We start from the raw sequence: 11319 nt of genomic DNA, 5'->3' as shown, positions 1-11319 counted from the left end.
GCAGATGAAAGCCTGTAATTATAGTACTCACAGGAAGCAGCTGTTTGCGTTTCCTGCCGGGACGACCCACCCTGCGCTTGGTGCGGGGACTCGCTGGCGTCCCCTCCTCTGGACTGTCAGGGTCTGCTCCGTCTTCAATCTGGACAATTACAGAGAAGCATCGTCAAACACTGAGCCAATCCAAAGACTGTATGAAGCTATAATTGGTGTCAATGAAGTCATGATTCAGGGAGATGTGGCTAAGAAGCAGTTACTGACAAACAGGATGCAATTCAAACATATTGTAGCATCTCATGTTTTTTTAGAAAGACAAATGACCTTGTCTAGTGACCTAGCTCTAAAGGTTCAAGGCTTTTATTGGTCATGCGTACATAGCTACAGTGTAGTTATGACGATGAGAATCTTAGGTCACAGGCTCCTCCAACAGTATAAACACAATAAAACAGATAAAATAGTGCAAGTAAATACAAAAAGTGGAATAGTGCAATAAGAGTCTATATGCTAGTGATTGAATATCATATATTAGATAAACAATTTCTAAATTGCAGCCAGATTAATGTTGTGTATGTTGTTTCAAAAGTTCAGGTGTTTAACAGGATGGCCTGTGGGATGACACTATCCCTTAGTCTGGTGGTTTTAGTTAAAGTGAATTCAATTTTGTTCAACTAATGTTTATAGTGTGTATAACCGTAAATACCGTTCATACTGTACATACTTAACCTCTATTTATCTGTCATATTTATTTTATTTATTTATTTATTAATTTATTTAACAGGGACAGTGCACATTAATGAACATTTCTGTAAACGTGCCAGAGTTAGCCAAGAGGCTATTTTTCATCTGTAGTTCCTGGACAGATTTTAAAAGTCAACCTAAAACACATTTCATTTTAAACAAGTAAATACAATACATTTAAAACAAGCAACAGTCATTACTGGTTTACTTAAATAAAACAATTTAAAATATAGAACATTAAAACAAAACAAAAGAACATGTTAAAACACAGGCGGTATACATTCAATACTGAGAATGTATTATACTTTACACTGTACTTTACTGCTCCTTTTTGCATTCTCTGGTTGGATGCTAACTGTATGTTGTTGTGTCAGTACTTGTAATCTGTGCATTCACAGGAAGGAAGTCTCCTCTAAGAAGATGAATTGATAACCATTTTAAAAACAGTATGTTAAACTTAGATCTCAAGATTCAGCTGAGTTATGATAGAACAAAAGCATTTAGAGCAAAGAAATAGCTCCAAGAAAAAAACAAAGACATTCAATTTAGATCATTATTTGCGGTCCAGTGAAAACCTTGATGACATAATACCTTTTTCCTGCACGGCCTTGTATCGATTGCTGAAGTGAACGTAAATAAACTTGTCTCAGCAGCGTGTTCCTCTGCTCGTAGCACAGGAGAGACTAAGTGGTTCGATACAGCAGAGATTAGAATAGCATCGGTGTAATTTTACAGTGTATAAAAAAAGAAATATTTGTATTTATGGTGTGGTCGGCAGGCCTTTTTGCATTACATATTGTAATAAAAAAAAATGTAATATTCACAACATATTGACAGAAGACAGAACAGTCTACACAACCCTTAACATCCTGGGAACTTTGGGATTGTCGGCTTTGCAGACCATTTACATACATTTACATTTAAACCTCTATAAACACACTACAGGAAAGGAAAAGCCCCAAAGAGCAGTATAGGGCCTTAAATATATCTGTACACATTCAGACAAGGCCCGAAACTCAGCTGCTTCCACTACTTCTACTTTGCTTATGTTTTTTAACAGCGCCACTACACGTGTTTTAATGATTGTAAGATACAGTGCACTCTTGTGTTGTATGTATAGTAAAGGAGAGCCTGTTATGTTTAATTTTATAATAACACCCGCTTTTCTCGACTGTCTTTTATGCTGTAATCATTTCGTCATCGGTCTGAACTCAGAGTGAGGTATTGTGTTCCTCTCTCTCTGATGGACCCAGTGTTGCGGTGACAGTGGAGTGGTTGCTAAGGTGAAAAAAACTGCTTAGCAACTGTCTCCGACCGGGCGCCATGCTGACTAAACATTTGGATGTCACTGCCCTGACGATCGGCATAGCAACCAGTTAGAACGGGGTAATGGGCCCTGAGTCTCGACTGCCTGCTGATCTGTCCATATGCCTGAGTCACGACGCACACTACATTTACAATGGAAAGGGAGTCAAAATTATGTACTCAGAGTGGATAGTTTAAAAGATAAATGAAGTCTAGAAAATGAGGAGTCTATCTCGTATTCTATGAATTTCCAGTAAACAGTAAGTGTGTCTTATCATCTGATGTTAACTAGGACAGCAGTTGCAACAAAATGCAGATTAATGTATGTGAAAACATTAGGAGGCTATTAAGAGATATAAAAATCACTTTAATGGGATTGCTGATTTCCATAATCAGTGTTTTCACTACAGTAGAAACCCCACGATTGTTGAGAAAAATCAAAGAGGAGCGGCAGAAAACGTATCAATGTTCTGCTGTGGATGGGTGCATTAAAAAAACTGAAATAATCCCCCTTAAAAATCGATATAAGTGTACACCATATACAAATATTTGTCTGGCTTTAACTTACCGCCCGACCCTAATTCGGATATCTATGCTGCGCTCTTATCATTATTATTATTAGTAGTAGTAGTAGTAGCAGTAGTAGTAGTAGTTCTAAGCAGTAGTTGTAGTAGTAGAAGTTGTAGTAGAAGCAGTAGTAGTAGTAGTAATAGTAGTAGTATAAGTATTAGTAATAGTAGTAGTAGAAGAAGTAGTAATAGTAGTAGTGGTAATAGTAGTTCTAAGCAGTAGTTGTAGTAGTAGAAGTTGTAGTAGTAGTAGTAGTAGTAGTAGTAGTAGTAGCAGTAGTAGTAGAATTTGTAGTAGAAGCAGTAATATAAGTAGTAGTAGTAGTAGTAATAGTAGTAGTAGTAGTAGTAGTAGTAGTAGTAGTAGTAGTAGTAGTAGTAGTAGTACAGTAGTGGTTTTACTATTATTATTTGTATTGTTGATGTTTGTTTGATTTGTGTGTGACAATGTTTACACAAAAATAAAAAACGAATTACAAGCAAAAACAAATTGTACTAAAGGTCAAATATAAACCAACAGAGTTATAAAACCACTAAATACAAAATCCCTACAAGAACAAATGTCCACAAACACACGCTCACTAACCAATCTGTCCGAACATCTTTGGTCTATTTCTGTCTCGGCAGGTTATTTCAGGCTGCTGCAGTTGCTAGGCAACCAGACTGCAAACCAGGCGAGCAGCAGACTGCTCGTCCTCTTTCTCTCCTCCTCATCCTCGCTCCGTCTCACTCCTGTTTCCTGTGTCTCCCTCCACCTTCGCTCTCTGTTTCTCACTTTGAATCCACCACTCAACTCATCAATAATGGATAAGGTTGTCAACAAAACAAATACTACACTTCAAATGTTGCTCGCAGCCATAGAAATACACAACAATTAAACACATAAGTAGCACGGAAGATGTCACTTTTTGATAAAATAATCATTATTTTACACATCCATCTGCATTTAATGCTCTGATTTGATCAAATTCAAACAATTATGGAGTGACAGTTAAACGACAAATTGATCATTGTTTAGCGCCATCCTCCCCTGGTTATTGTAATAATACTGACGCTATGTAGAAGAAATAATAGTCAAATATTAGGGCTGTACCCGAATATCCGAATATTCGTTCGTTGGAGTACTATTCGGGTTTCAATGTCGTTATTCGGATTTTCTTTTCTTTTTTCGCTTTTTTAATTTATTGAAATCTCCAATATCAACGTAAGAGCTTGTGCCTCTTCGGGGGGTGCCAACACTTAACCATCAACTTTATCGTTTACTTTCTCCGTCTTTAGATATTACTTTTCTCTGTTAATCTCCGTCACGTTGTTTCCATAGCAACAACAACAACTTCCTGTCAACAGCGCTAACTCTCCTTCAAAAATAAAAGCATGTCCATAAATAGGAAGCCAAGCCAAATTACACTTAAGACATACAACTGCAACGAAAGTAACAAACACAATGCGATATCCTTTTCAATTTCAAAGAACACAAATTGGGTTGTATACATTAACAAATAACTATAAAACAACAATACTGTAGAATAACAGTATTCTCCCCCGCGCGGGCCGAATATTCGCTGCTGATTGCTACCGAATATCCGGAGCCCGAAAAATGGTATTCGGGACAGCCCTAACAAATATACAACAACAACAACAACAACAACAACAACAACTACGGCTTCTTATGTTTCAGAGTTGGTATAAACAACATCATACTCTCCGTCAGGATACTAGGGGCGGGGTCACAAAAGGATTGTGCAGCTTTTACAGCTGCTAACCCTACACCAATACACTAAAACACAGTAAAAGAAACCTTGTAATTCTAAAAGCAAAATGCGTTGCTAACATCGCTGCCAAGCAAATAGCATCTAAGTGCCCCTGTTCTATTTGCATGTATTACAAATTGGAACATGCAGATATTTGCTTCAAAACTGGCGCTTTTCTATGCAGATGATCATCATTGACTTACATATTTTAATCCTCTTAAAGATCAGCTCTTATAGCTCTACGCACTGACAGCAAAGTTATCAGCATTTTAACTAATAAACTAATGTGAGTTCAGCTTAACGTCACTCACCATCTATTATATACAAGCATCAATTATTTTAGCTGTCTAAAGAACAGTACATTTTGGGGCGTTTGAGTTCAGTAGGCTCACATCTCATGATCAAAGATCCCGGGATCTCTGGGAGGCTGTGGCTCAGTGGATAGTGTGCTGGACTTTGAATCAGGGGATTGCAAGTTCGAGTCCCACTGCAGTCAGCATGTCGTTGTGTCCCGGAGACACTTCACCCTAAATTGCTCCTGGGGGGATTGTCCACAGTATTGAGTATACTTGTTGCTTTGGATAAAAGCGTCTAACATGTAATAATCTCTCAGATAGACAAAATCCACATGTTATGAAGTTGGAACACTACATACTCAATTGGATGTCGTACCATGTGTGAATAGCTTGTTATCAAGCCGTTTCAAACACACCCTCTCGCTTTTTTTTTACTGTTTGAGAGTTCAGTCACAGGAAGTTAAAAAAACAAGAAAAAAATCTTTAAAGGGAAACTTTGTACTTATTGGCTGTTTGCCAGGCGTGGGAATGTGGAAGTAAGGCGGCTCTTTATATAGCAGCACCATAGAATCAACGTCAAACTTCTCAGATTTACTACGGCTGCCCTGGGCTCGGGGAAATGAAAGGAGCCATTTTTCACTCAGTGTATGTCAGACCATAATGTGTGTGTGCTCATTTGTGTGTAAAAGAAACCCTGCTCTCGTCTCACCTGCATATGGTTGCGTGAATGTGTTGAATGCAGAAAATCCGGGTGTGAATGTAAATACATAACTCTTAGATTAACTATTATACACACACACACACACACACACACACACACACACACACACACACACACACACACACACACACACACACACACACACACACACACACACACACACACACACACACACACACACACACACACACACACACACACACACACACACACACACACACACACACCACACACACACACACACACACACACACACACACACACACACACACACACACACACACACACACACACACACACACACACACACACACACACACACACACACACACACACACACACACACACACACACACACACACACACACAGTTCTTTGCCAGCTTCTCTGTGTGTGTTGGCTAAAGAAGTCTCTCAACTGCCAGCTAAAGCAGTAGTGGAGGTAATGATAGCCGTAGTAAATGTGCTAGAGGTTGTAATAATATATGTGTCTTTAAAATAGCTGGAGTAGTAATATAATATACGAGAAGGAGCAACAACAACAGTCATATAAGTAACGGTAGTGACGGCAGAACAAGCTGAGATAGCTTTTTTGAGTGTTCCCTTTACTCTGTATTGTGTTGTATAGGTTTTTGTGCATGTAAATGGTCTGCAAAGGCTAAAGTCCCAATAATCCACTTCCATTTACAACCCAAAGGGAAATGTTGTATATTTAATGCAAAACTATTTGATGGATGATGTTACAGAATAAGAAGTTTATTATGAGCCACAATCGAAACGACTCGAGTATATTATCTTCTGTGCAATCTACTCAACTGTACAAAAATCACAGTTTAAGAATATTTGTTGGGCTTTTTTTCGTGAATGGCTCGACTACTTTAAAGGTCGCCTATCATGCTATTTTTAGGCAATAGCATAGGTCTCAAATATATATATAAAAAACATGTCTATGAAGTGGTTTGCTCAAAATACCAGATCACCCATTCTAGCCACGCCTCATATCCCTCTATTTCACTTCCTGTTTCTAAAGTTCTGATTTGGGGATAAAGCTTTAAAAAAAAAAAAAAGGAGGAGGAGGAGGAGGAGGAGGAGGAGGAGGAGGAGGAGGAGGAGGAGGAGGAGGAGGAGGAGGAGGAGGAGGAGGAGGAGGCTGAGCTCATGCAGGAGATGCTACCGGCAGATACTGCCGTGATGAAACGCCATATCATGGATGATCAAGGATCTGAAACAGTTTGGAGCTCAAAGGCTTTCTCTCTTGCCGGTTACACCACAAGGTGAGTTCCTTTCTACTTCCTGCTTCTTCACACACATGCTCTCCAGTACAGGTTAGCTCTGAGTGTTAGCGATGCTAATGTAAACACCGACCATATTACGTCCAGAACAGTCGGCATTGTTTCTGATAACAACGTTTCTGATCGGGCCGTGGGTCCACATTTCAGATATTACGTCATATCGGACGCAAATCTGGATCAGCTCCGTTGTTCCCCGTTTTTAGAGATTTGGGTACGGAGGAAAAGAGAGAGGGTTTTATTTTCTGATGCTGCGTGAGTTCCCTGACACACCGGGACACATTTATGTATAAAAGACATCAAAAAGTGCATTTTGCATGATAGGTCCCCTTTAACTTTGAATAATTGTTATAATATTGTATAGGGTTTTGAGAGTGCAAATGAGGAAATTATTTGTGTTTTATTTTTAATAAATCAACAGCTAGTCATTTTAAAACTAGCACATTTCAAAAATAAATAAATAATTTGTTATTAAATGTGCCTTTTTAATCGCAATTCTGTACATTTTAGTTTAGAAACTAGATATAGCCTTCTGAATACAAACAACAGATGTTCGCAATATATGCAGTTGATGTATGGTACGTAATACACATGTACATTCATGGCCCTAACTTAATCCCTACATATATTTATGCTAATGAGTATTTTTATTCCTGCCGTGACATTAATTGTTTTAGTGCTGTGAATGCTGTGATGTAAATAGATGCCATTGTTTTGGCACCATCCTGACTCCATACTTCACTCAAGTAAATAACCTTCTCCATTAGTTGTAGAAGTACTTGTGCTTGCAGCATTAATTGTGTAGCTGTAGTGATACATTACTTCCCACTGTACATTAATAATAAACTCTCTCTCTCACCACATCGATGTTGGTGTCGTTCTCTGGGGTCTCCGGTGGCTCGGCGGCTGCAGGACTGTTGGACGGCATGGCTGAGGGAGGATCGGTGAAACCACGTTTGGAAAGTAGAAAATAGAGCAAATCAAAACATGGGAGGGTCCTTCAGAAGCACCAAGAGCAGCTTCATTCAATTTGTCCGTCTTTCTATCTGTTGGACGATCACTGGTTCTCTCAGTCGTCCCCGTTTCCTAAAGAAAAAAGAGAAATAAAACACATACAGCGTGTAAATAGTGGATCTACTGTAAAAGGAAATGTGTCAAGTTTAAGTAAAAAGTCTCGAGGATAAGGCTATCAAGGTCTCTATGAAACTTGATGGATGGGCCCCTGCACATGCAGAGCAGTAGATATTCAATGTCATGGGTTAACACACATTTATGCACACACACATACGCACAGGTGTCCTCAAAGGAATCTGCAGGAATCAAGGCGGCTTTCAACAAGGCTGTCAGAGTGTGTGATGGATGTGGCCGGATAAAACTGTCCCATGTCATTAGATAAAAGGGCTGCGGGTAGTAAACATTTCCCAAACCTAATTAAATTCCCTCAAACAGGACACAGATCTGTTTTTAATGACTTTATAAACAGGAGAAATCAAATTGAAGCTTTTTTTTTAAATCTTGTTTTGGGCCATTTAAATCACAACAGATTTTATTTTGGGCTAAGCAATTGCCCATTGTTACTCGTTGAGGGCTGCAACCAGTAATACAATAATGGTCCTTTTTCTGTACCACTTTACAATAAGACTACCCTTATAAAGGGTTTACGAATAGTTTGTAATTCATTTATTAATTAGGTTGTGAACACTTTAAGTCTTTAATAAGCTTTTATAAGACATGAGATAAACAGGGCAACTGTGACCGGTTGCTTGCCAAATAGTGGGCCCACATTGCTCTGTACTGCTAAGCCTTATATTGGCTACTTAGCTTACTTCCTCTTCGTCATCAGCCAGCATCCTTGGTATCTGTTGCTCACTGAGTTGATTCTCGCCAAGTAGCCAATATAAGGCTTAGTCATCTTGCCAAATAGTGAGCCCACATTGCTCTGTACTGCTAAGCCTTATATTGGCTACTTAGCTTACTTCATCTTCGTCATCAGCCAGCATCCTTGGTATCTATTGTTCACCGAGTTGATTCTCGCTAAGTAGCCAATAGGTGAATCTCACTTCGGTTAAATTGATTCCTTGTGTCCCTCACTTGCGCCGTTTCCCTGCGACCAGTCCCTCCCACCAGGGAAGCATGGAGAGACGCAAGGAAACCACGAGAAGCAGGGAAATTAGTTTTAAGAGCAATGGGGCGTCGCTTCCTCCGGAGCGTCACGTGAAGCGACGTCCGTTTGTGATGATGCTGCTGATCGTCTGACAGCAGCCAGATCAGTGCATGCGCTGCATCGTCCAATCAGTGAGCGATACACAGTAAGGGGGCGGGGCGAGTGTCTGAGGATTTCACGGGAGGATGGTCCTCGATTATCGCTCCTCCGTTATCGCTTCTCGATCCTCCGGCATAAATAAGGCCACTGGGACGGTACTCAAGATGGCGCAGACAAATCAACTTCCGGTGATACCGAGACCGAGGAGCGAGGAAATGAAAAATAACCGAAGTGAGACGCACCCAATATAAGGTTTAGTCATCTTGCCAAATAGTGAGCCCACATTTATCTGTACTGCTAAGCCTTATATTGGCTACTTAGCTAACTTCATCTTCTTCATTAGCCAGCATCCTTGGTATCTGTTGCTCACTGAGTTGATTCTCGCTAAGTAGTCAATATAAGGCTTAGTCATCTTGCCAAATAGTGAGCCCACATTTATCTGTACTGCTAAGCCTTATATTGGCTACTTAGCTAACTTCATCTTCTTCATTAGCCAGCATCCTTGGTATCTGTTGCTCACTGAGTTGATTCTCGCTAAGTAGTCAATATAAGGCTTAGTCATCTTGCCAAATAGTGAGCCTGTGATGAGGTATGAAAACTATGTTAGAACTGGTTTATAGATGGTTCTTAATGATTAAGAAAGTGTTTACAACCTAATTCATAACCCTTTCTGAATCCTTTATAAGAGTAGTCTTATTGTTAAGTGGTACCCCCTTTTCTATTGAGAATTTATAATTTATCCATCTTCTTTCTCGTTTGTTTTTTCTCTTATTTCTACAACAGATATTCAAAACAGACAGGTAACATAGCGAGGCATTTGTGGAATGCGTGCAACAGGTCCCGAGCTTACAAGTAGACAAATGCAGATATATATTAGCTTCAAATGCGTTGGGCTTGATGGCCAAGGTACATTAAAAACAGGTGGGTTTTCAGTCTGGGGCAGAAGATGTGTTTACTTCCTGCTGTCCTGATATCAATGGGGAGCTCCTTCCACCATCTTGGACCCTTTAACAACTTTAAACATTGACTACACTTTTGTTCTTGCTCCAACATAATCGGCTAAGTGGTCTGTTCATAAACAGATCACAATTAAAACACAAAAGGAGTTTAAAAAGCTGTGTTTGCATGTGCCTCAAAAGAAAACGTGGATCTCAGCAGTGATTTGGATGTGAGCTGAGTGCAGCCAATAAGTCTGGCTTTCCTCAACATGTATGTCACACTCCCCATGCTGTGGCCTTACATCACCTACTGTTAAAACAACAGGCAGCGAGCCAGGGTTACCAGAGGAGAGACATACAGGGGTGGAAACTTTGCAGACATGGGTGTACAGTATCCACCATACACCCTGCAGGAAAACCAATTCCTCCAAGTTCTGCGTATGTAGGTCACCCAGATACCTCTCTCTCCTATAGTGAGTCTAAACACACAGATGTAAATTGATTCAGTCCTCATGCAGCAGTGGTTTAAATTAGACCATGGAGAAAGGCCTGAGCAGAAGCCTGTGCTGGTGGGAGGGGAAATGATTGCGCAGAGAAAACGCTTTAGAGGTGAATCAAGGTAATGACAGTAAGGCAGTGGTGACACAGGAAGTAGGAGGTTTGTTTTTCAAAATAAAAGCATTATATTTTTCATTTTATTTTTTGTCTAATTGTCTAATCTAACTAATTATCAGGTTTCTTTTACAGAGCGGGATATTATTGCTAGAGACTTAATTCGAAAATATGTTTATTATGATATAGATACATGTATACAGGTGTTTTTAATACAAACTCTTACTTTCCAACTTCAGATCAGAAAGTATTGCATGATATGTTTTCTGAAATGTCCCCAGGCACATTTCTAATCTTTCTCCACAAATACTGAATCGTTTATTTGTCTATTTATTGAATTCTTGATGGCATAAAGGTGGGGAAATTAAGGTGTGAAATCATTGGGATCAGCAGAAACAATACCCATCCTGTGTTAGATTGTGTAGAACAAACTTTGCAGAAGTCCCTAAAATCTACAGAAATAATTCAGACGACATGGACTAAAATTAACTCAAACAATTGATCACAACAAATAATCCAATTAATTGTAGGCTATTTATTTTATTCATTGTAAGGCGACCTTACAATATGAATCACCCACAACTATAGTTTGATGACTAATTGTTTAAGTAATATTTTAAACCAGTTAGAGCTTTTCAAATATTAATATTTGCTTTTTGTCATCAGTTAATTAAACACCTAAGGGTTTGGACTTTTAGTGAGATAAAACAAGAATACTGTCTGATATGCTACACATCAAAATATAATTATTAGTTTAAATAATCTTTAGCTCCCTTGATGGTTTTATCAATCACTTCTATAACATTGAAAGTTGTTAAATGTTTAACAATCATTTCTTGGAT

General features: G+C 39.1%; 1 protein-coding gene across 1 annotated transcript in view; it reads right to left on the bottom strand.

The window, feature by feature from the left end:
• Positions 1 to 11319, bottom strand: part of LOC139433052 (DNA (cytosine-5)-methyltransferase 3A-like) — a 37363-nt gene that overhangs the window by 25196 nt on the left and 848 nt on the right. The window contains exons 2-3 of the mRNA XM_071201926.1: positions 7524 to 7750; positions 32 to 139 (exon numbers count right to left, since the gene is read on the bottom strand). Of these exons, the coding sequence (XP_071058027.1) occupies positions 32 to 139; positions 7524 to 7592 (177 nt within the window). The 5' untranslated portion in view covers positions 7593 to 7750. The remainder of the gene's footprint in view (positions 1 to 31; positions 140 to 7523; positions 7751 to 11319) is intronic.

Source organism: Pseudochaenichthys georgianus, chromosome 24 (assembly GCF_902827115.2).
Source record: "Pseudochaenichthys georgianus chromosome 24, fPseGeo1.2, whole genome shotgun sequence".
Lineage (NCBI taxonomy): Eukaryota > Metazoa > Chordata > Actinopteri > Perciformes > Channichthyidae > Pseudochaenichthys > Pseudochaenichthys georgianus.
This window is presented reverse-complemented; position numbering and strand designations above follow the sequence as displayed.